This window comes from Bemisia tabaci, chromosome 1, assembly GCF_918797505.1.
Source record: "Bemisia tabaci chromosome 1, PGI_BMITA_v3".
NCBI lineage: Eukaryota > Metazoa > Arthropoda > Insecta > Hemiptera > Aleyrodidae > Bemisia > Bemisia tabaci.
This window is the reverse complement of record NC_092793.1, coordinates 75,140,061-75,165,892: the sequence shown is the minus strand read 5'-3', so window position 1 is coordinate 75,165,892 and position 25,832 is coordinate 75,140,061. Positions and strand designations below refer to the sequence as shown.

The window sequence follows — 25,832 nt, the reverse complement described above, 5'->3', positions numbered from 1 at the left end:
GTAGATTGAATATCCTGGTTTTCCGTTCAAATCGAAGCTATGTACAGGTTTTTCGGTCAAGATTCTCATCATACTGTATAGCTCAATCGTTAGGGTCTTCGGCTAGGGTTAGATAGGTCCCAGGTTCAATCCCCGTGGTAGGCAAAAAGATTTGATAGGTCGGATACGACTACAGCACCTCACAATAAGTACTGCAGTCTCATTTTACTCGATTTCCAAATTTATTTACGCGATTAACCCTTTTCCACCATCCCCTAGCTGCGAACCCCGACATTGCACACCTTTGTATTCAATTTTTTTAGCTGTACGTTTCACAAGAAAAATATCAGGTTCTCCTTGCTTTCATGATTGATACACTAAACATCCGGATGGGTCAGTTTACCATCTTTGAAGGTCTATCTCAGCAACGTTGTGCGGGACGTTTACGGAGGACGGCGCGCCCGCCCAGCAGTGTTGGTGCGAATTACCATCTTTGTTGTCAACGCCTACCTGATCGCGGTTTGAGGTTTCTAACCATCATATCATTTTGCTCGTAGCAAAATTGTTCTCAGGGGTCGAATCTGGGAATCCAAGATGGTAAATGTCACCTACTATCTGGCTATAAGCACCAAAGATTTTTTTCCGTGTCCGCGGATTGGCCATCCTCTTTGCCCAGTACGATTACTGACCGATGTTTTTTCCAGTCTGTGAACAAGGCAACCAGTTAGCGGACTGGCCGGTCTAAAGTCTGAAAATTACGCCGATCGTTAAATTTAGCCGCAATCCATACGCTAACCGACGAATATCCCCCTCTAACCGAACCGATTTCTGACGAATATTGCAAAAGTATCAAAATAAAAACCAATACCATTTATTTTACAGGTTGCGTGAATCAGGTTTGCAATTAATTTTTATTAAATTTATTATATGAGTTTTCAATAAAAATTTACGAGTTTATTCTACAAACCTGGTATCTAAGTTAACATAACTGGTCAATAGAAATTCGTTTTATCGAGACAGAGATGAATGAAACGAACAGAAAAAGAATGATTCTCGGCGGAAATATCCATCAAATTTTTTTTGTACACACAGTTTTTTAGAAGTTTCGAACTTTCCGGAGTGATCGAAAATAAAATCGCAACAAATTTCGACGCGATATTTTCGTTCGGTCTTTTTTCTTTTCAGTAAACCAAGATTAATTTTATGCGATTCAAGTTTCAGAATCGCTGCATCGTTTGAACATCGTCCGAGTTTCTGAATTGTTGCAATTAAGATACATATTTACCCTGTATTGGGATAAAACTGAGCAGGGATCGTCACAAGATTTGACACGTGGACCTAGTTCTGCGGCGATTTTAGCGTCGTGCAAGCCAGAGAAAGGACTGCGGTCGAGTGTGGATTTTCACATTGCGTTTGGTGCAATGCGAGAAGTATTCACGCGGTCTTGTAGGCGCTAACATGCGTTCGACGCCGACCGCACTGTTTGGCGCAATGCATGAAGTATTTCTGCAGTCTTGCAGGCGCTGATATGAGTTTGACGCGATTATTCGAACTCGCCGTAGGATAATCGCGGCATCATACTATGGGGCTTAAAGGTCCATGCTGTGTTTCGATGCCGTATGAGCACTTCAACGTTGCCTCGTCTCTCCCAATAAAATATTTTCCCTGAGAAAAGTTAGGAAAGGTCTGTACGTTCGCTTTTTTAGATTGAATGGATCATTAGACGAAGTACGAATTTTAGCACTCTGATACGTGATTCTTCACCAGAATTTCACGTAAAACACAGTTCGCGCAACGAAAACTACTAAAATCAACTTCTTGATAAGATATTAACGTTTTTTTTTTCCATTGGTTATGGGAACTTTGAATTGCCCGGTCACAAAAAAAAAAAAAAAAAAAAAAACCATACGTGAGTTGCGCTTTACAACGACTTTAGCAGAGATCTCAATGGAGAATAGTTTCTTTTTCACACTGTGTTGTTCAGTGTGTACAGCTTGAGCTGAGCTTTAAGATTGAGGTTGAAATGTTACCCATTCATCGGCACTTGAAGACTTAAGTTTTTTTTTGAAATTTTACAAAGACAAGGACGTCAATGACGAGAATTTAATGCATTTTGATTCTGCTTTCGCAACAAGAACACCATTAATGTGTAGTATAATACTATGTAACTTGTGCAAAATGAATGCCCGACGTAGAACCTCAGTTGAGTCTGCGTCTCCCAACTGTAGGGTGGGCTGTAGGTCAAGTTGTAACGTTTACTCAGAGTCTAGGTTTCTTGAATTTTTTCAGTTGCTTCCAAGGGTTCCTTAGAACATCTGGGACCATGTTTGAGAAACTCTGTAAACTTGGGAAACCAGGTATTCTATGGGAAATCGGCTGGAAAAAAATAAATAAAATAAAATTATTTGAGGCCAAATTAATAGCAGCAGGTATTGGGAAGAGTGCACATCTCATTGTTTTAAAGGAATGAGCACATATTAGAGCTGCTTTTAGAGTCTTTTCTACAGTCCATTTAATTGACAGTCCTGTCTATTAAATGAGCAAAGCTAGGGCTATTAACCTGCAAGAATCGTTACGTACATCCTGCAAGATTTCCCATTTTAAGCGGTCAGCCGACATAGGGAGTACTTTTAGTGTATTTTCCGAAGGAAAGATACACTATTTGATTTCAACTTGCCTCTAGAATTCTAGTATAGGTACTAGTAGCAATGCGTTCAAAAGGCGCACCAGCTCGACAACAAGACTGCAGAGAGGGGCCGAACTCATTTAGAATAGAATAATCTGTGTTATACCTTTATAATGCTTCTGATGTGTCAAAACACGGAGGACCATAATCTTTTTTCTATCATTTGTTTCTTTAGCGGTAGTATATTTTTCTCAAAATTGACACCTAGTTGAAATTTGGGTGAGCGAAGTATTTTATGTCGACGATGCTCATTTTCTTCGGGGAACTTAAAAGCGCGCCTAAGTACATAGAAAAGCTGAGCGCTTCTCTAATACGAACATATTAGAGCTTCCCCGCTTGTTATGTGCTTACACTCTGCAAGAATTGCCACTTTTTATACTTTAGACTCACATCATCAGTAATCTACATAAAAATAGCCACGTAGGAACACGAAATTCATAGGGGCACATTCATCAGTCAAACCCCCCCCCCCTCTTTGAACTCATTCTGTGTGAAAAAATACCCCAAAAAGTCTTTAATGAGAGGGGTCATAATTCTAAATTTACGAGGAGGTCCTTGGTCCACTCCACGAGAAACCCCTCGAAGGTCAAGACTCACGAGGGCAATTAACTGCATTACATACTGCAACTAGGAGTCAAAAAATATCCTATATCCGGCCCAAATTTTAAACCACCCTTTCCGAAGCACTGACACATTTATATTTAAGTTCTGATGTGAAAATGTATTTAGCATGAAAGTGCCTTACCAATTGACCCTCTATGTACGTTTTGATCAACTTCGTCAGCATTTGCTGTAATATGTTTAATGGAATCAGTGGTGGTGGGACTCCAATGTTCTTTGACAAAATTTCACTGACAATTCCCGTTATCGTTGTTACCGATGGTACCTGAAAAGTAAGCGTTTCACTTTAGAGTCGTTAAAATAACATTTAATTAAACAAATTCTAATTTATATTTAAAAATACCCTACGTCATTCTGAATGTCCAAGAGTGGAAACAGCGCTTTTGATGAGATTTTTCCCTTCGTGTATATGATAAGGATTTCTGTTTTACAGAAAATAGCATTAATAGCTATGACGTAATGTCGACATCCTTTTCTCGAATTACTAATACATTTTCAACCCAAAAATTTTAGGATTTATCGAGCGGTTCGAAACAATCATTTTCCTTAAGTTATACAAACCGTCATAATTTAAAAAAATGTACCTGCTGTGGTGCTCTTTTGTGGAGTTTCTGAAATAAAAACAGAAGACAAATATTAAGCACTGAATAATACATGTATAAACATTAATGCATACAACATTTTGTTTTGTGGTCATGAAGTAATCCTTGAAAGAAAAATTAATTTATGCTCGTCGCGATGAAAATTCTCAAAATTTGGAACAACAGAGATCCGTGAATTTTTTAATTAAAAAACATAGTCAAAGAGTCTCTGCGCAGAAAAAATTTAGTTATGGTTTTTGGGAAGTAGCCTCTGAAACTTTCCCAGAAAGGGATTGTAGGATTTTGATTTTTTTTATTATTATTTATTTATTTATTTATTTTTTTTTTTTTTGAGCAAAAAAGCATTTGACACAGAAACTTAAGATTGAAAGGCATATCACTTTCTGCCTATTGCCCAGCAAATTTTAGTACCATGCCGTGTACCTACCTAAGTCATTTTCTGAAGCGATCACATTTTACTCACTAATCCACGCTGTTACACTGTTTATCGGGGTTTTAAAATGATGCAACTATTCGTCCTCTGAGGCCTCGCTAGGAAGTATTTTCTCGCAGTGAGGGCGTTTTCCGTTCGTCGTCAGTCCTCAACAGTCATAAGCAATCGCAGTACTCTCCAATATACGTGCTGCTCCTCTGTTGATTGGAGTTTCAAATGATGCAACTATTCGGCCTCTGAGGCCATGCTAGGAAGTATCTTTCCACAATGAAGGCGTTTGTGCATTTATTATGCTTCGTCACTCGTCACAGCCGTTTGTCGCAACATTAACTGTCAATAATATGTGAGCTTGTGTTGCTTTGTAAATTAAGGGCCGTTCAAGCATTACGTAACGCACTTTTTCCGATTTTTTTACCCTCCTCCTTCCCTTGTAACGCACCCAGGACGCAGCCCTACACCCCCCTCTAGAATTACGTGCTACTGGCCTGACCCCTCCACCCCCCAAAATTAAAAAAATCAAGAAAACGCTGAGAAAACAGCTTGTGAAAAATTCGAGAAGGGCGGGATTTTGAATTTTTGGAACTCTTTTTTCAAAGTTTTTTCCTCCCGGCTCGAATTTGTTGTGACGCTGGGCTTGACTCCCCCCCCCCCCCTTGTAACGCACCGTAACGCTGGCTCAACCCCCCCTCCCCCCCAAGTGCGTCACGTAATACTTGGACAGCTCCTAATGGGATGTCTTGGGAATGGAGTTGTCGCATAAGTTGAATGTATCAATCATCTGAAAGTATGACGTTTCGAAGTTAGGAAGTACGAGATTAGGTGTCAGGTAGAGGGAACTTTGTATCGACAAAAACGGCAAATTTTGACGCTAATTGTAAAATCGGCAACTTATTCTCTTTTTTTCCGAACCATGCTTTCGCGCATCTCTTTTTGTTACCAAGACGTAAACCCTCAATGCAATTTTCAAAATTCGGAAGTCGATGTTTTTAAACTCCCCTTACCCTCCCCCCACCCCCTCCCGGTGCCCTCTGGCACCCTCACACGAAAAGTACCTAAATTATTTGCTCGTGGCAGCACACCTGCATATAAGTGGCAATTCTGGAGAAGTAGTTGGGGATCGGATCGACGATAGATTGGACATAAGTGGACAACTCTGCAGCGATGTTGAATTTGGTCAAATCGTGGAGAGCGGGCGCGGCTGACGTCATCTGGGAAATGGCTTGGTGGAAGAAAGGGGCCACGGTGGAAGGAAAAGCGATGTAGATCTTGAAGAGAAACAATGTGTTCGACTGCTCCTCCCTTCCGAGCCGATTCAGCTCGTCCTTGAGCTTCGGCAGCTCCTGGAAGAGAGGCGTGAAATCAGGGTTGCTGTAGACGGCCTCCAGGGGTGGAGTCTGGGGTTGAGCCGGTTGAGCGCTCAAAATGTTGAGTGGTGAGAGCGCGTTGGCTGCCATCGTTGCCATCGTCCAGAAATCGGTTGGTGCCGTCGGTGGGTCTGGTTCCCGCCGTCCCAACTTTTCGTCTGCATCCAAATACTCAGCAAGTATGACATTGATGTGGACCAGACACAGAGCCGCCACCTAGAAAACGGAGAATTTTCAGTGTCATTAGGCGAATTTTTGCGAGTAGATTTTCGTGACTTTTTAATTCAAATCTTAATGAAGAACGTTTTTTTCCGACCCAATCCATTTGTCTGTTGAGCTCATCAGCAGCCAGTATCAGAACCGAATCCAAAATTGAAGGTGAAAGTCAAGTTCATGAATTGAAGGCTATTTCAATTGTAATCTTCCGTCGCATTTCTAAGGCGCAATGATACAACTATTTGAACTCTCCGGAATGCGTGAGGTATCACGCCGCATTTGAAGGCGTTTTCAAAACAGCCAAGTTCCGTTATGGGAATAATTGTTTTGCATAATTCATATTGTTTTCCTGAATGGCCTTCCTGAATGGACGTGACTAGTGTTGCTCCAAACAGCGTATCTCTTTGAGGGAAAATTGTGCTTGTGTGTGAGCTTTTTCCCTCTCTAATGAGATTTCAGTTTAAAGCTGAATTTTTTACGCACGTTGGCTAAAAAAATCCTATATCTCGTTTTACGAAGTGCGTTCACCGCAATTGATTGGTCATATTATTTTGTTTCTATTTCTAACCACTTGTTTAATTATAATCCTCCTATAAAAACCACCCATTTTCTAAATACAATTCTGAAGCGCACTTAAGCGCATTCATGACTGCAAAAATGTTAACGGAAATCGAAAAGGCCAGCGTGCATGAAGGCTATTTCAATTGTAATCTTCCGTCGCATTTCTAAGGCGCAATGATACAACTATTTGAACTCTCCGGAATGTGTGAGGTATCACGCCGCGTTTGAAGGCGTTTTCAAATTAGCCAAGTTCTGATACCCGGCTTATCGTTTTGCATAGTTCATATTCTTTTGTTATATTCCGTGTCACTTGTTTATTTATAATCCTCGTAGAAAAACCACCAACTTGTAAATACAATTCTAGCTGAAGCGCACTTCGGCTATGCATTCACCACTGCAAAAATGTCAAAGGAAATCGACAAGCCCAGCGTGCATGAAGGCAGGCCTGCCACAAGGGGGGATACTGGGTCCCTGGTACCGGGGCCCGGGCCCCGAAGGGGGCCCGTGTTACCCGTGATAAACCACTACGAATTCACATGCAACCCTTGTTTCGTAAGAAAAAGTGAAAAATTTACCCGAAAAATTTAGCAGAAGCTGAATAGATTTTCAAAAACTCGCTGGGGCACTGTAGAATTCTTCTTAAATTTTCAAAGAAGTACACTTCTTGTAAAATGTCTATCTATTTTAAGATGAATTTGAATGGATAACTATTCGCGCTCCCAATACTGCCGTGCTAAGGAAGAACGCTTTATGAACATTCGAGAGTTGCCAAATTTTCTTCGATACAATTTTCAGTTTTGAAGAGAGATATGTATAATTTCTCTTAAAAGTTTCAGATGACATAGATCTAATTACGAAGAAAATTCTCCAAAAAATCGATTGGAAAATATTCACATGTTTTCCCAAAAATTCGTATTTGATCAACGAAAATTTAGCAACTGAAGGATGTTCATGCGGCGTTTTTCCTTAGCACGGCAGAGTATGTTTGTTGCCTCTGCGGCAAAGAAGGCAAACTTGTTTAGAAGACAATATCTATCAATAGGTTTTCCAATAAAATCTTAAAGAGAGATTAATTGTGATATTTTCGATAAAATTCTCTTCCCCTTCATTTACTCTCCCGGTTTTGTTATTGGTTCAGTCAAAGCACTCAACGAGTCACCAGTGATTATGTTTATTTGATAGCTTACTATTTGTGCTCCTCCATGGATTTGTTACTTATCCGGAAAAAAACTGGAGGCGAACTTAAATTATGGACGAAGTCTATCAAAAGTCGGGGAGGATCTAAAACTTCACGGAAAAATAGTGAAGTTGATTTAACATTATAAATGAACAAAATTGTACCAGAACTTATAGCATGCTGAATTACCCGCTATGGCAGTTATTTTAGCAATGCCAAGATGTAAAACTAACTGCTGCGGCGGGGCGGGTAATTCAGCATTTTACAAGTTCCCGCACACCTTTTATACACCCAGAATGTTAAATTGACTTCACTTTTTTATCGATGTTTTTCTGCATGAGACGCTTTGACCAGATACTCTTTCGTGATAAAGATCTCACAGTAAAATTGCAATAGTTTCATTTCCTACTGATCCGAACAAAGACGAGTCGCAACTTGGCATGTTTAAATGTCATTCTTCAAAATTACGATTCAACAACATAGACTAAAAGATTTTTGGAATAAATTCGTTGAAAACTCGAGCCTTTCAGTATATGGATTTCGGAAGACATAATTTTGATCAACCAATTTCATAAATTGAAAAAGAGAAAAAAACTCACCACAGGCAGCGCAGAAGAAAAGATGCGACATTTAAGAGCGGCCATTCCGTGTGCCATTGGCGCCGATGAAAAATTTGAACCAAAATCCTAAACGACAAGAGATATATTTTTGGAAAGTTTTCGTATTGATCCAAGTGCGAATTAGGGGTTTACGTCATCGCATGAATATACATACCAGGTGGAGCCGTGATTATTATATTGGCAAGGTCTGTATCGCCATCCATCATCATGAGCTCAACCAATTTTCCTCTCCAAGCAGCTGAAATTTGATAGAAACCAAGGCCCACCCGATCACAGATGTGTTGATTACAAACACGCACTTCTGCTTTTTCACCATCGATATGTTTATCCATGTTGTTAGTATCCTTTTCTTCCTCAATAGCCCCCCCCCCCCAACCACTATGATGGGAAGTGTAAATTCGTATAAACTCTCCTCCTAGATAAAATCAGTTAATAGTGGAGTCAAATACAGTACCACGATTTTCAATGCACTACGCTCAATACGGTATATAAAAGTAACTTGTTATTTTGAAAAAAAAAAAGAAAAAAAGAAAAAAAAACCTGGAATGAGGTGATATTTCGATGGCCAAAGTGCAAAACCAGCGTTTCAAAAGTGTTTCTCCTATTTTATTTTTTCGAGGGAGAAAGCCAAACATACAGCCTGAAAATTTAGAGGTTTCTACCAAGGAAGAAAAATCAAGAAAATTTTCGATTTGCTGCTACGTCTCCGTCCATGGGTAGAAGAATCTCAATGATGAAAAACTCAAATGATGGCCCATGGTGCCCTTTTCAGATTAAATTATCGATTTATTTGAAAAAAAAAAAAAAAACGCTTCGGACAAAGGAGAAAAGGCAGGTGAATTTCTACAAAATTATATCGATTAGTTTGCCGGTTGAAAAATGAAGTATGACAGGAAATCTATAGGATCTCGAACCGAGACCGATGGGTCGTTTCAGAATTTAGCGATGCATTACTGTTCACGACGCGGAACACATTATCGGCTGTAACCAGATAGGTATTGTTGAGGGCTTGGGGGATCAATGTTCTCTCTGCCCTTTCACCTCGGATAAGTGCCATGGTGTCTGGCAAGTGCCACAGGCTCGAAGAACTGGTTATTCAGCTCCTCTAGCCGTATAATATCAATTATACTGCACGACGAACGCAGTTTTGACTGCACCATGCGCCTCCGCAGATTTATGCATGTACCTATGTTGTTTTACTTTCAGGCGTTGTCAGATTTGATCAATGGAATTTGTTAAAGAGTATCCTCAAGACCATTCACTCGTGCGAGCGCTCTACAATTCTGCCGTGCTAAGGAAGAACGCCGTACGAGCCTTCAGATGTTGCCATGTTTCCTCCGATAAAAACCGAATTCTCTGGGAAAATTGCGAATATAATTTTCCAAAATTTGCAAACAATTTTGCACGCAATCGAGTCTACACTGAAAAAAAATTATCGGTATATATTTTTTTTCAGTGTAAGATATCTGAAAATTTCAAGGAAAAATACGCATGAATGTTGTCAAAAGTACATTTTTTATCAAGGGAAATTTAGCAACTCTCGAATGTTCAAATGAGTTCTTCCTCAGTACGGCGGAATTGTCACATGCGGCGAGACTTAAGTATTGCGTTATCTTTAATTGAAGGCGTTTGCCTTGCTGAATTTTCCGCACTGTTCAGGGGGTGTGGGGATTTGCACGTCCGACTAATTTGACTCCGGAATGAATGATATTAACACATTCTACTTACTACGAATGCTCCTAATGTTTATTATAAAATTTACCATCCGCGTGGTTTTGTGTAGGGAACGATCATGCATTTTTTTATTTCCTTCAGTCGCAGCTCGGCGGGCGAATGGGCTGTGCTGCCGCGGAGGAACGTCGTATAAGCATTCGAATTTTCCCGAATTGCTTCTCAGTAAATATTTATTTTTGATGAACGCCATGAATATTTTTCAAGAAAATTTTCAGACACTTCAGGTCACACTACGAACAAATTTCACTAAAAAAAATAGGAAGAATCTTTACAAATTTCCCGGAAAAGTCGTGATTTGTCAAAAGAGATTTGGCATCGCCTGGAGGCTCATACGGCGTTTTGCCTCAGCACGGCAGTACGAGACAAGGAGCGATTGCCTCTCACCCCCTTTCTCTCAAAAATGTCGATGCTTTTTTTAAATGGTCATACTTTAAATGAAAACACCCGATAATTTCGTTCTAAAGATACCTAATTTTTAAAGCTTTTCAGGGTTAGAACCCCCAAACCTCTTTGAAAAGAAACCTCTCAAGATCTTAAGATTCTCCCATCTTAGCTTTGCACAAATCCGACCCCGTCAAAGTCTCAGCCCACGCTTTGCCTCTCATTATCTTCTTATTCAATCACTCTTTGTCCCCATCCGTATTTGACATTGAATCTTATATTCAGTGTGCGGCTCAAAGAAGTTTCCCGCATTTTCTATTTTCAATACCCCTCTTTCGTAACCGAATCTATAAACGATCAATGATTTGTTGCATACGCAAACCGTATACTCGAGGTGGTATTATCAATTTTGGAAAAAAACGTCCTTTGTCATTTGAAGAGCATTTAATTTCAATTAAACTTTTCCCTTTATCAAAATACCTCCATCTTCATACTAAGCAGCAGGACGGCAGTTTTCCGGAGTTATACGGCTCCACTTTTGTCGATGCGGCTCCGCCCTGTCTCGAAAGTTTCGTGATTTTAATTTATTTAAAGCCTGCCCCGGAAACTTTTAATCCATTCATAATCCGTCTCATTTCCCGTCTTTTGCTCCAACTTTTTTTTTCTCACTCGGGTCGTTTTTTTCGGCCGGAGAAGTTGCCTTCTCTACGGAATTCACATTTGCCTCACGGGTCGCCGAGAACTAAACGACAATGCGCGATACTTTTCGCTCCCAAGTCCTGCGGTGAGCGACTTATCCAACCAACTGAACACACAATTTCACGAAAGACTAGACGGTTTCGACGATTTTGTCCATCATATACCTATTCATTGTATATAATTAAGCTCTGAAAAAATCCGCACCTGCAATGAGCACCAGTGACGTGGCGTGCTCTGCGATATATCGATTGATCTGTCATTCTAACCTACGGTTAGAATACGATAAACACGATACGATAAACAGGGTGTTCGCAGCGAACACCTTAATAATCGATTCTTTACCACAGCTTCAAATGGAGGAATATCGATAATCGATCATTCACGCCACGCCACTGATGAGCACGTATCGAGCGCATTGTCTAACCGAAACAAGCTTTGAATAAGTTAGGTACCAAAAAGAGTTCAAGACATTTTTTAGTTAAATGAGGCATTGAAAGTTTAAAAAAAAACTTCTCTGAAGAAATGGATTACTTACTCGACACATCTTAAAAATTAGTGAGAAACATGATTTTTGATTTGCACGCATACGTCACGGAAAATGGGAAGGATCGACAAACCTCATTTCCATCTCAAGGGAAAAAATCTTTACGTTATTGTATCATGAAATACCATTTTTTGCCATGATCATTTAGAAATGTGTCTATAGTTGGAAAGTCCTTATTTTCGTAACAATCATGACGGATTATCCCGTTTTATTCAACAAAGGACAAATTAAAGATAATACGCTCGGTGTGAAAAGCTACTTAGTGTGATGAAAAACACGCAATTTTGGTTAACATGCACCTAAAGACACACCCTAAGACGACCGTTTAGTACGTATCAAGAGTCATATCGCCCAAATCAGGCTATTTTTGTACATTGCGTAGATTCAAAGCGTAATTTACGCAGAATTTGCTAGTTTTCAGAGGGGTCCAAAAACAGTTCTTGCAAGCCCATAAAAGGCTTCAACGCTACCCCTCCAAGTTTAATGTTCATTTCATCATATCATAAATTATAAGGGATGCTTCTCAGAGGGAATTTTACGAGGAGACCAGTAGAGCAACTTTTAAACCTATACGTTTTGTATTATCGAAGCTGTAGAGTTGCCATATACTGTCTGACCTTGTGTATATTATTATAACTTGCTCTGTAACTGTTCCGAGAGAGGCTGAGCTGTACATTGTCGCGACGCACAGTGGATTGAGTCAATTAGAGAGGTCGGACATGGAATATTTTACTAAAACCGCAAATTTTGATGTTTATAACGCCACATTTAAAATTTGAAGGGGTGCTACTAGAAGGAAATTTCACGAGAAAACCAATGGAACCACTTTCAGAATTTCGAAGTCTTGTATAAACGGAGTTATGAGCGTTTAAAGTTTCCACATTGCGTCCGACCTCTCCCATTAACTCGATCCAATGTGCGACGCGACTATTTGAAATTACGCAATCGTTATCTATATGATCGATTCGGGAAAAATGTTCCTCAAGTTGAAAACTCTAATTGTTCAGTGCAGTGAGGGTTGAAAATATCGATTTTGAGTTCCGATGCTGCACATGCTCTTAAGAACATAAAGTTCAAGTTTCAAGCCATATGTCATAGCATTTGACTTTAATCGATCCCAGGGGTGGCATTAAACTCCTCCTAAGTCCCGGCGGCAAGACGTCATGTCATTTTTTCATTTTTTTGATAGTGTTAGAGACCCGATGGCAAACCGACCCACCATTTCAAGTTCTAATTAGACTTAAGCCTTGACTTAAGTTAGCCTTGACTAGCACCCTTTAACAGTGCTACCACTTCCCGGAACTAATGCCGAATTTTTAAACTTTTGAGATTTTCCTAAATTTTTCCTAGAACTTCCAAAATCTCCAAAATGTTCCGAATCTTTTGTATTTCCGGAGCCTTCTTGGAAATTTTGAAAAAAATAAAAAAATATCCCGGAACTTTTGACGGTTATGGAGTGAGAGAAATCGGAACACACTGAAAAAAAATCTCTGTGTATTTACTAAGAAAAGGGTAAAATTACCAAGAGTTCAGGGTTCTCTTTGATCCCAGTTTTTTCTTGGTAAAATTACCATTTATGGAATTGGCAATTTCTCGATAATTTTACTGGACCACGGTAAAAACGCCAATATTTTTTATCGACTGTGGTAGAATTACCGAGTTAAAATGGCAAAGTTACCGGGAATCGATTACCAATAAAAGTGGTATTCTTACCTGAAAAAAACAGCAAAAATACCGGTTTGTAGGTAAGCTTACCAGTCTCTCTTGGTAAAATTACCAATAATTGGTAAAAAAAAGTGAGATGGTAAAGGTACCAACAGACCGTGGTAAAAACGCCGAGAATTTTTTCAGTGCAAAAAAGTTCCGAATCCCGGAACTTTGGAATGGAATGGACATGGAATGGGAGCTCTGTCCTTTAATGCTGTCCTAAGTCGAATCGAAGAGGGGATGAATCTCCACTCTTGGGGTCGTCGGGCAACATGGTGTGAAGTTGGGATGCTCGGGGTGAGCCGTTAGAGAATTGATGCGACTATGCGTGGCGATGCTGGGTGCCGGCGGCGGCGGCGGCGCGGCGCGAAGTCGGCGGGCGTCTGGACGTCTCGCACAGGTCGCCAAGACCGGTCGACCCGAGGAGCCTTACTCTTTTCCGCCGGTGTCCCGCGCCTCGCACTCAGTTACAACCCGGCTCTCGCCCTCGCCAAAAGCGGCGCGCTCTTCGCGGATTCGGATTCGCGACCACGTGTTTTTCACGCCGCGCTGCTCTCGCGATCCCAACCGGAAACCGCTCTTTGCCTTTGAAATCTTTGAAAAAGATCCGGACCATTTGAAAGCGTGAGTGAACACGTTTTGCCGTTTGGGTTTCACCCCGAATTCCCGTCAACTTTTGCGAGTTCGTGCGTCTATTGTCTCCGCGTTAATCGGTTCGATTCGTTCGTCGAGGTTAGGGTTGGATGATTTTTAAGACCTCTCCAAAAAGATTGATCCATTTCCTGTCCAAATTTTATGTAAAAAATCAAAATTGATGTCGATCAACACCTCGGAAGGTACGTGCGGAAACGTATGTATGGAGTGCGTTCTAGTGTTCTAGACTAGACTTACGGGCCAGTGTAAAGAAAGAGTTAAATTCTAAAAAAAAAAGCTTTTTGTTAAAAAATTAGTTCTCACAGTTTATCGCGATCCTCGTCCTAACTGCTGATGAGGCAGGCGAATGAATAGACGTGTAAATGTGAAGCAGTTAAAGTAACGTGCTAAAGTCATTTGATGATTTCATCGTCCATTCGCAAGACCACTTCTAGCGTGCATGGCTAGTTCATCCTCTTTTTAAAAGGTATGTGTTTTACCTAGTCTCCGTAGTTATTAAATACAAAATTTGTTTACGTATCAACGGTGTAGGCTCAAAAATGCGTATCTCGCTTGCGGTGTTTCAAAATCTCTCCTCTCATTTTATTTTATCGTAGGAGAACAAACCAACACATTTTCTCGGAATTTTTCACCGCATATTTTTTTTAACAGAAACGATAAATTAGAGGGAAGTTCTTAAGAAATACCTAACTTTGAGTATATAAAATTTAATATGACAGTAAGTCTGAACCATCTCAAACCGACTTACGCATGCATTTTTGCAGTTTCATCTTCGGTGAGGAGCATGATGAGTGTGTTGATGATGATGGTCCATCATGACGAAGTGACTGATGAGAGAGTGAATGTCAAGTGGAGGAGATTCTCGATCGTTTCTTAGTAATACGATTTTTTACTTTACGTAAACATTCCTATTTCTGTGTAAGTAGGTGAATACAAATGAGTAAAATAAATTTTTGGAGGCTCGACTATCTCCGTTCGATCAACGCATTGACCATCACATTTCGGCGGTGAAACCACCAGATCACATATCTCGTTCAAGGTGTTTAAGAATATCCGCTTCCATTTCATTATTTTGAAGGAGAAAAAATCAATATCATCCCTTGAAGTTTTCACAGAAATTTCATCGCGAAGAACAAAAAATTCACGGAATTTTGAAGAATTGACGTCGAGTAGTTTTCCAAGTACTGCAGGATGACAGGAAATCTGCAAAGTCGCAAACCGAGATACGTAGTCTGGTAGTTATACCATCGATTTGTATGGCAAGCTTTATAGTTTTTTTTTTTGCTAGTGTAATAATTATTACTCATACTTTCTGATATAATTTAATGACAATAATACGAATAAAAAGACCCTGGTAAAAATTGGCAGTGGAATGTGTGTTCCAAAATGCTATAGACCTAAAGCTGGCTGTAAGATTTCCAATAGCATCTGTAGCCGGCTGTACAATTTCGTATAGCCTTTTATAGCCGATGATGATTAAGCAACAGCCAGACAATAAAGTTAATGCTAAACGTTACTAAATACGGATACTAGGACTTAGTTAGTTTTGGACTACCGCTCTCTTTTTGTGCCGTAGTATCTTGATTTATTTTACGAGGAAAGCTCCGTACTTTTGAAGGATGCCTGTCATTCTTAATATGTTGGAGCGCCTTCAATTTCTTATGATACTGTGCAATACCTCTGGTGTGAAATAGTTGCTTCAGACGCCGTGGCACGCTGCGGCGCGGCGGGCGGGCAGAGAGCCCGAAACGCGCATTGGCGCCTACAAACCTAACAGGGATACTTCACGCATTCCGCAATGCGTGAAGTATCCTTGTTAGGTTTGTAGGCGCCAGTGCGTCGCCGCTCCTCCGCTTTGTGTTAGGCTCTAATATTTAATTTCGCGGAGTCAGCGTTTTTCAACTCATGATTTTGAAATGTTTGCACACTCTGTATGGACTATTCTCATTTTAAATTATGAAAAAAAAATTGTATTTAAGGAAAATATAACGTGTGTTTTGTAAATATTAAGGTAGTTCCGTATCAAACTCAATGATTGGCCAAAGCACACGAATTTCTATACAACTTCTTACAGCTTTTTACAGCCCATGGCGATAAAGTTAAAGCCCGGCGGCGATAGGAATAATAGCCCGACTGTATATTTTTTACAGCTTCGTATAGCCCGGCTGTATGATTTGCTCCGCTTTCTACAGCCAGCTATTTGATTTTCAATAGCCTTCTTCAGTCGGCTGTAAGAAATCCTATGGCATTTTGAAATGCAGCTCCTATCGCCAATTTTTACCAGCGGAAATAGACATCGGCCACGGGTATAACCATATGCACCAGGGCAAAATGCTCAGAGCGACATTTGTGATTTAAAGACCGTTGGAAAGTCCGATTTTGCGACTCCGACAAAATACGCACTTTATAATTGCCTGAAGAAAAAGTCGAAAGTGTATTATTTCATTTCCGTGGCAGGAGAGGATATAATGCTCGATTTTAATCAGATGTAATTATAGCCCCCTTGCATGAACTGTAAAAACTTTGAATAATTTTTTTCTCAAATCCTATTTTTGCGTTTTAGTTGATTAAATTGCCAACTTCGAACCGACAAACCTCCGGTTCAACTGGCATCTTTTGCAATTCTAGTACATAGGCAGTGCAAGTAGAGCTTACATTATACTTCGATGTAAATCGCACTTTGCAGTATTGTAAGACATCGATGTCAAGAAATAATGGAACAGAGACACATTCGTTCTGTGTGTGAGTTAGAGGAATACTGTAAGCAAGGAAAAATTATCGAGGATTGGTACAGGCCTTTAGTTTCCGGGAATATTGAGCAGGGAGGAGAGGAGAATACCGAGGAAGGCACGAATTCAAAGTTTCAAGAAGTACCGGATGAAAACGGGAAAACTTGAAGGAAAACAAAGCGTATTGACTCACTCACTTCGTTTACTCAACTTCCTCCGGTGAGAAAGTTTGTCCTGAAAAGCTGTTGGAATTATTTGGTCAGAGAAAATATTGAAAGTCGAAAAAATATTGAACAAGAATTACCCGCGACTCGGCGTCAGTTTACATGGAGAAGGCAGATCTTGAACTTGAGCGATCAATTTTCTCTCCTCCTCGGGAAACTCACTCAGAGAGCCGAGGAAACTTCCTCGACTCAACCTGAAAACATTACCGTGAAAATACGCAGAGCCCACGATTAAAGTAATTAGTCTCCTATTTTATTTTATAGAAAAAAAATAATGAATTAAGTAGGAAAATCAATTAGAACGAACCGTATACATGAATAGGTGGTTCTTTTTCATCTTCATTTTTGTTCATTATTTTATTTAAAAAAAATAGAGTTGTGCATGTTTTTAAGGTGGACAATGAAGAATAAGGATACATGACAGGAAAAGGAAATTGAGTCCGACACTCCGCGGCGTTAAGCATAAATTAAGCGAATCATCGATTTAAAAAAAAAAAAAAAAAAAAAAAAAAAAAAAAAAAAAATCTGTGTAAATATAAATAGTTGTTACATGTTATTGATTAGATCTTTGGTTTTTAGTAAATTAGTGGGAGTGAATCATTTCATATTTTGTGACCTGCATGATAGGAGGCTGTTCAAGAATTCTTTAAAGCGTTTTGTCTGATTCAACTCCCCCCCCCCCTCATCCGCGCACAGTACCCATAGGACACTTTCTCGCCCCTCTCTTAAGAATTTCGTAAAACTACTTTGACAGCCCCCCTCCCATTTTTTTTTAAAAAATAGAAGACACATGCTTGAAAAATAGCCCAGAGATTTTTTTTTATAAAAATCTTACTTTTTTTTATTTGGATGCTTACGTAAAGCTTGGTTAAACGCCCCTTCCCCGTGTAAGCCCCTACATGGCAAACTCAGACCCTCTCCCCCTTTAAATAGCTATATATGAACGGCTTCCAGGTGCATGACGCGGGTGGAGAGGAATCGAAATTTCGAATGTCAGTTTGCGACATAATTTATAGATGACCCCCAAAACTTTATGCTCATCACAATGAATGCCATGCAAAAATTCAGACTAATAGCTTCTCCTAAACTCGTCCAATTTGTCTTTGTCAGAAGCAAGACATGTTACAAATACCTTCGACTCCTTCGGAGCCCTGAATCAAACCTTAATTCCATATTTGAACCAAGATAGCTCGAGTAGGCGAAGGGGGTCTGGGGCTACCCTCGGAACATTTTAGAATTTAAAGTATAAACAGTTTGAGTCAATTTCAATATGAATAATTACCCAGTGTTAGCATATTTCCTTCTTCTTTTCTGCATTCCTTCCTTCTTTTTTCCTCCTTTTTTCCAGGTAAACAGGGGAGGGGGCGTGCGCCCCGCTACACCCCCCGGATCCACCGATTGTTATGTCTAAGATTCAAATCGTCACATTCAATTAGCAAAGCATCCGCGTAGATCTATAGTCGCTATTTGTTTCACGACACAGAAAAACGATGTATATCGATTTATTCTCATTTTTGTAGCATTGAAAGTGATCGTGACACTGTTATTGTTTGGGCCCAGTTTGATGAAACGGAGAATCCTCGTGGTGACGTCATTACTAATAGCGTCGATCAGCAAAGAGGAGAGACGCCGCCGCTTTGAAGTTCCCATTTTTCAGCGCGCCCCAAATCATGATGGTGAAGCAACAAAGGTACAAAGAGGATAAAAAGATGAAAAGGGTTGCACAAAATTGAAGGGGAAAAGGTGAAAACAGTAGAGCTAAATGAATTATACATTATAGCGGGAAGATATATTTTCCCCGTGTTTTCCCTGGAGAATCGCGAAGTTGCCGCAGTTCGTATTCTCATTGTTCTTCGGGCGGATTTACTTAGTCAGAATCAGTCTGACTGCATTTCACGTTGGCTAATCTCCCTCCAATTTTTATTCTCTTAACGGAGAGCTAAGTGCAATAAGGCGTTGAACTTTCTGTGAAATTCCCCCAATTCTTGAGAAAAATACCCAGTAAAGTTTACTTAAAAATTGTGGAAAAAGGGTTCCTTGGAAACATTTTTTTTATCAGTTTTCGTAAGAATTTTTGGAGAGTCGTTTCAAGAGATCATAGCTATTAGAGCTGTCAAACAACACAAATTTAGCCTCAATGAAAGCCTCGTATGTAACTATACCGAATATTTTCTCTATTTCGATCAAACTTCGTGCATGAGACTCGAAGTCAAGTTCATGTGGATCTCTGAAGTCTCAGATCAAACATTCGAGAACTCGAGGTATACCTATCGAAGTTTTGGGTCACACATCTATAGTCCTCGGTAGTTCGATTGAAACTTCTACTGAGACAGCCGAGGCACCAAAATACAACAGATGTGTGACCTGAACTGCGGCAACTGGACTTCAAATTAGATTACATTTTGGAATTAAAGGAACTTCAATTTCTGCATGACGCATCCGTAAAAACACTTACAGTAGACTCTGGATTATCCGGCTTCGTTTTATCCGGACTCTGGATTATCCGGATAGATTTTGCAACCATTTAACTACGTACGCATTCCAACAAGTGAGCGGATCCGCGGAGAAGCGGTCGCAAGGCATATTGGCGCCTGCAAGGCTGAAGGAATACTTCACGCATTGCGCCAAACAGTGAGGTCGGCGTGGAACGCCTTAGCGCCTACTAGATTGCATGAATACTTCTCGCATTACGCCAAACTCAGTGCAGTCGGTTAGTTAGCCTAAAACGCACATTAGCGGCTACAAAATTGCATGAATACTTCACGCATTGCGCGCTTTAATCGTTGTATTGTAATTTATCGTTGTCGGCTGCCATTCACAATCACCATTGAGTCGTTCAGTTTGTCGTTATAACCTTTTAAAATAGTGTTGGTATGTACATGATGTATACATAATAAGAATACTGTGGTGTTGGTTGGTGGTGTTTGTGTTAACTATTATTATCCGGATTTCTTTTTCATCCAGCCCAGCACCAATTAATCCGGATAATCCAGAGTCTACTGTATTATATGAATGGTACATACGGTTTCTAAACTGAGCCAGTTCTTTATTCCTATATTACGCGAATTTCAGGTCCCTCCAGGGTGAATATTTTCATGAAAAATAAAATCTTGAAATTTCACGTGAAATATTTCATGAAATTTCAGATATTTACGAAATATATTGAAAAATACCGGTTCCTTTTCATATTTCGCAAAAGGTAAAAATTATGACTTTCTTTTATTTTTGTGTGTTTGAGTGGAGGGTGCATACTCTAGCCTCTGAGAAATATGAAATTCTCGCAGTCTTGTGAAATTTCCTGAAATATTCCACTGAAAGTTCCCATCTTTCATTTCTTCTTCACGTTTCATGCCACCCTGGGTCCCTCCGACGCATTAAGTTTTCGTCTTGTGCGAGCTTTAAACTAAGAATTTGTCGATGGTGGGGTGACTTGAAAACGCTGGAACGGCTGAGCTGGATTGCGCGACACGGTGCGAGGCTCAGTGTCTTAAATATGTTTTGTCATTTATTACTTCATTCAAAAGAGCGCGGCTCGGCTGCGACGATAATGTCACCGATTAATCGTCGTGTTGTGTTCCCACCGCCGCCGCCGTCGCCGGAGACGACAAAAATTGATCCGTCGTGACGCCTCCCCGGTCGCCACTGGTCGTTGTCGAACGACGTCTCTCGTTTTCGACGCCCAGTAAATTCTCCCGCGCTCAGCGGGGCAACACCAGTAAATTGTTCTGAACCCTCTTCACCGCGCCGCACGGTAGATCGAGTCAATAGGAGAGGTCGGACAAAATTTGGAAACTTTAAATGCTTAAAACTCCGTTTATAAAAACGTTGAGGTTCTAAAAGTGGTTCCATCGGTTTTCTCGTGAAATTTTCTTCGGTGAGCCCCCCTTGAAATGTGAAATGTGGCGAAATATACATCGAAATTTGCTGTTTTATTCAAAAATTGCAAGTCCAACCTCTCTAATTGACTCGATCCACTGTGCGCCGCGCCGTCCACCGAACATTCGTTTTCAGAATCATTTATCGGCTGGCCGGACTCAGAATCTCCAGGGCGTCACGACTCCAACGATGAGCCGCATTGGACCACATTTTGAAATTTGGAACTATGATTTAGACGGATTTCTGCCAAACGAATTATGTGCATTATGACGTGAGCCCTGTTATGCATACATTCTTATGGGTCTCAGGGCGCATGTCTTGATGCACTTAGTTCCGTTTGGCAGAAATACGTCCAATTCAGGCTGATCTTTGAAATTATCTACCTGCGTAAAGAAACTCATAGCAGATATAGGCGTCACAACTCTAAAAATAAGCCCAATTGGACCACATTTTGCTATTGGGAACTACAATTTCAGGCTGATCTATGAAAGCATCTACCTGCATAGTGAAACTCGCTGTTTCTAATGTGAGCCAGAAATTGTACTTCCTGATTAATTGCAAAATGCAGTCCAATTGAACCACATTTTGCAGTTGGGAACTACAGTATCTGGCTCATCCGTTAATACATCTATTTGAATTGGGAAACTAACAGTGCATACGTTGTTTCTGAAGCGAGCAGCAAACTGTAGTTCTTAATTGCAAAATGTGGTCCAATTTATACCGTGTCAACAAGGGGAGCAGTAGGTGCAAAAATTGAATAAATTTTGAAATCAGGATATACCATTTCTGGCTTGGATTAAAAACAACGTATTTACCAACCTCCTAATGTAAATTTTTTATAAACTACTCAATGCTTCCTGTTTTTGATTATTTGTTTCAGATGAGTGCAAAATTCAGCTACCAGAAAAATGTCAAGAGATATTACCACACGAAAGTAGGTAATCATGAGTTTGGTGCATATTAAAAGTTAATATCACCAACCCGTCTTTTACATGACAAGTTCGCGCGTCAAGAAAAAAACATTTGCTGTGATTCCCGTGGAAGCAAACAGAGTATCATGATAACGTCATCATGATTTATTGGTGAGTTTTCCAAAGCTTTTCATAACCAATTTTTCTCAGTGTATAAACAAGTGAACCTACTTCAAAATCTATTCACATACATTTTTTCTGAATGCTTTCTCTCCCGCATCCTTAACGTCTCCGTTGGATAAAATTATAGCTGGAACGCCGATAGTTGGAGACTCGCAATTTGCGTGAAAATTGTTCTTTTTTTTATACTCCTCCTAGGAATTTATTACAAAATAGAGGTAAGGTAACCATCTAAAAAAGAAAATTTGGAGACGGAGGCCTCCAAGCATCCCTGAGTGGGAACTAAAAATTTTGATCCACGCATAATATAGACTTCTTAAAGATGGAAGCACTACCAAAGTTTCCTTTCCCTATCTTGAAATGTTCAAAAGTTGACCGCTACGCGAAGTGTACGTTCCAACCAAAAGGCATAATTTTTAAGGGACGCATGCTCTTGGGGGTAGGGGCGGACACAGCTAACCTTCTGCCCCCTCCTAGCCTAAACTTTGCAGAATGCGTAATGAAAAGGCACAAAAGTGACTTAGCCTTTAGTATTTACAACATGGCATTAAAGTCACAGCAATATTGAGCATTGGACAGTAGGTTTCATGTAAGAATTTGGATTCAAACCTTTATGAATGTTTAATGTGAGTTGTTGCGAAATTTGAATCTCTAGTACTCTTTCGAAGACATTGCAGCGAACTACCTGGTGTCATATTTCGTGGCGCATTCTGTTGCATTGATGCCGGTGGCTCGACGTGCTTTTGGAAGAATCGATTAATATGCCATTCAAACCTATGGCAAAGGATCGATTATCAGGGCGTTCGCAATGAACTTCAAAATAATCGATTCTTTACCACAGCTTCAAATGGGAAAATATCGATTACTGCGCCTCGTCGCTCACTGATGCCATGGCATAACTTTAGGTCTGTACAGCTCTATCATATCACCAGTAAGATAAAAAAAAAAAACTGAAGAAAATTGAGTAACCCACGTCGGTGTTTTCCACCTCTAAGCTTAAAAAATTGTGCTCCCCTTCGGAAGACTGCAGATTTTCATTAAAAGCTTTTTGATGACAACAATCCTGATTGACAATGACCGTTTCGGACAACCATGATCAAAGCGACCCTTTCTTTCCTGACAGTCTGCCAATGAATATTCCAATTTTACGCACGAAATGCAACATTCTTGTGCTTCTGATCACATTATTTTTGTCTAATTGTATTAATGTAGTCTGCCATAAGACCAAAATAATGACCCTTTGTCTTCAAAACAAATTTCCCAAGTTGTGCTTTGCCATCCTAAGGAAAAATACCGTATGAACATTTGAGAGTTGCCGAATTTCCTTCGATAAAATATGTTTTTTTGAGGGAGTTTACGCATATTTTTCCTTGAAACTTTCAGATAATTTAGATTAAATTGCGCACAAAATCGTCAAAAAATTTTGGAAAAAAATATTCGCAATTTTCCCAGCAATTTTAATTTTTATTGGAGGAGACTTGGCAACGTCTGAAGGCTCATACGGCGTTCTTCCTTAGCATGGCAGTGAGCGCTGGCGTCATTTCTTCCGCGTTCATTCATGTCTAAGATCGGGAGTGAGAACCGCGCTGTGCGTTGAAACTCTGACCCGGAGCTCCCAGCAGATGTTCTCGCAGGGCGTGGGATTTTGAATTGGATGTAGAGAAAATTGCCTGTCCAAACGGCGGCACGGCGCAGCATGACTTTTGCTGACGCCTCGCTCTCATCTGCAATTTTCTTGCAGCGGAAATGCTGCCGCTCAAAAAAATAAGTGGGCCCGAAAACCAATTTCAGTACTAGCTGAATTAGCGAAAAAGAAGGAGCTCTGCTGAGAAAACATTCGCTACAATGTGCACTGAGATTTTCCCTGGCGCGAAAAATGAGCGCAGGTTGTCACATTTTCGAAAAATGGTGTGCATGTGAACGAGCAAAAAATGGAAGATTTAACGCGTTTTGCCTTATCTTGCAAAGAAAACTATTCAAATTATTGTCGATGTTGATATAATGGAAACTACGCACATTTCTGACCTTCAGCTTTTTTTTTTTTTTTTTTTTTTTACACCTTCGCTTTTACAACGAGTAGCGGGTGTGTATGACAGTGTTCGAAACTCACCGGCGCCAACGCGCCAAATGCGCTTAAGAAATCGGCCATGGCGCCTAAAAAATGAAGGCTCTGCACCAACGTGGCCCCGAAAAATTGCCCCCATGAATCTGGATTTTCACCGGAAGTCACATGAAGAAAGGAAAACAAATCTACTTGAATCGAAAAAACTCAGAATTTTCAGCACTACAAGTGAAAGTTTGCTTTTTCTATTCTTCTTGATTTCATTCTCAGTGCTTTTGTCTTCCCCAATTTACAGCTACTTACTAGTTCTGTTACATCTAGTTCTGTTCTAAAACATCTTGCGTCTAACTTTCCACTAAATGCGCCGTGATATATAGGCAAAAAGTCAATTTGGCCCCTAAAAAATCTTCAATGGCGCCTAAAAATCGGGCTTGATGCGCCACATGGCTCCTAAAACTCAAAGGTGAGTTTCGAACACTGGTGTATGAGGAGGTCATTATTTCAGGCTTTTTATGGGTATTGAAGGTAAGGGAGAGGGCCAGAATGATTGCAAAATTCTGTAGTAGGGTGATATGAGTCTACTACTGCCTAGCTTAAAACATTAGAGCATGATCCTAACCGTACTTCTGCCACAAGCAACTATCACTACTCCTAAGCCACTCACATTGCCTGCTGAAGAAATTGAGGGCGAACCGGTCAGAGTGGGTGCAAAGAAGTATAAAATCTACGGATAAACATAACTAGTAGCATTCTAAACAGCGTCACTCTAGAGAAGAGAATTTGCATCACGAAAATAAATAAAAATGACATCATTCGTATAATTGAACCTCAGCTTAACCAGTGTCAAAACTACTTCTTAAGATCTTATTCAGGGGGTAATTTTTGGAGGTTTCATGGTAGGAATCATTTTTTACGCAATACTCCAAAGAGCAAGCATGTGACTTTTTCCCCTCTTCTTCTCTGTAGACTTTGTCTATTGGCCCATCCTGACGTTCCAAATTTTCATCACCGCCGCGAAAAAAATATCCGAAAAATCTTCAAGAAAGAAGTTTTTGGGGAAAATTTTTGCTGCAAAATGTAGGAATCCCGCAAAACTCTACGGCTTATTCAACGCATCGGTTCTTAAGGTGGGACGTGGTTTTCAAAAGTGGCATTTAGTCAGGAGGCAGGTCTGTTGGAGGGGTGCCATTACTAAATAACGTGTTGTCATTTACGTTAGGTGTATGATGACACAACATGATGAGGTTATCTTTGGTTACTCATTGTCAATCCCCTTCACCAGGCGAGTCTGATTGAAATTCATATTGATCGTTAACTTCATGATTCATACAGCATTATTCCTCCACATCGATGTGGGTGGTTAGATTTGTATAACATGCGTGCTTATAGGTGCGCAATGCACAACTGAGTCAATAGCTATTTTTATTGCATTGTCCATGACATCGTGCAGCTTTCAAATTGTGTGAGCAATAAAATGTGTCATTTTATATTCGCGCTTTTTGAGACCGCAATTTAGAATTCAGATATTATTATTTCCTCAAACGAAATAGCAGTGGCAAAAAATGTTAAATTTGTAAAAATTTGCAAAAAGCGATCATATTTGCCTGGTTTTAATTATTGACCGTTATTGCCGAATCATTTAAATCGTAATGTAACTTGAGAATGCAATGACACTCTTCTTACCCACATAGGCAATGATAATCCATTGAATCCTCATTTTTTAACTTTGGACACTTACGTCATTTGGAAAAAGATCGGTTCACTTGTATGAAGTAGAGCCAAAACAACGAAGCAATAAAAAATGTTTCAATCTAGTTTGATCGTCTGACATCGGCAAATTGCCACCGTACGGTAAATTGGACGTATTTCTAT

At 40.1% G+C, this 25,832-nt stretch overlaps 2 protein-coding genes across 7 annotated transcripts in view; one reads left to right on the top strand and one right to left on the bottom strand.

Moving 5' to 3' along the window:
* Positions 1–2,068: 2,068 nt before the first annotated feature.
* LOC109036349 (uncharacterized) lies at positions 2,069–8,643 on the bottom strand. Its single transcript, XM_019050521.2, has 5 exons — positions 8,239–8,643; positions 5,401–5,901; positions 3,871–3,897; positions 3,411–3,551; positions 2,069–2,355 (listed from the first exon to the last, which is right to left on the bottom strand). Exons 1-5 carry the CDS (start codon positions 8,293–8,295, stop codon positions 2,239–2,241), a joined length of 843 nt encoding a protein of 280 aa, XP_018906066.2. The 5' UTR covers positions 8,296–8,643; the 3' UTR covers positions 2,069–2,238.
* Positions 8,644–13,737: 5,094 nt separating this feature from the next.
* Mp (collagen XV/XVIII-type protein multiplexin) overlaps positions 13,738–25,832 on the top strand; it is a 240,236-nt gene continuing 228,141 nt past the window's right edge. For 4 of the 6 annotated variants that reach the window (XM_072306167.1, XM_072306168.1, XM_072306169.1 and 1 more), the window contains exons 1-2: positions 13,741–14,444; positions 21,688–21,889. In XM_072306167.1, the coding sequence (XP_072162268.1) occupies positions 21,879–21,889 (11 nt within the window). In that variant the 5' untranslated portion in view covers positions 13,741–14,444; positions 21,688–21,878. Of the gene's footprint in view, positions 14,445–21,687; positions 21,890–25,832 lie in introns of all 6 variants that reach the window. The other 2 variants (XM_072306170.1, XM_019050525.2) reach the window with 1 other exon arrangement.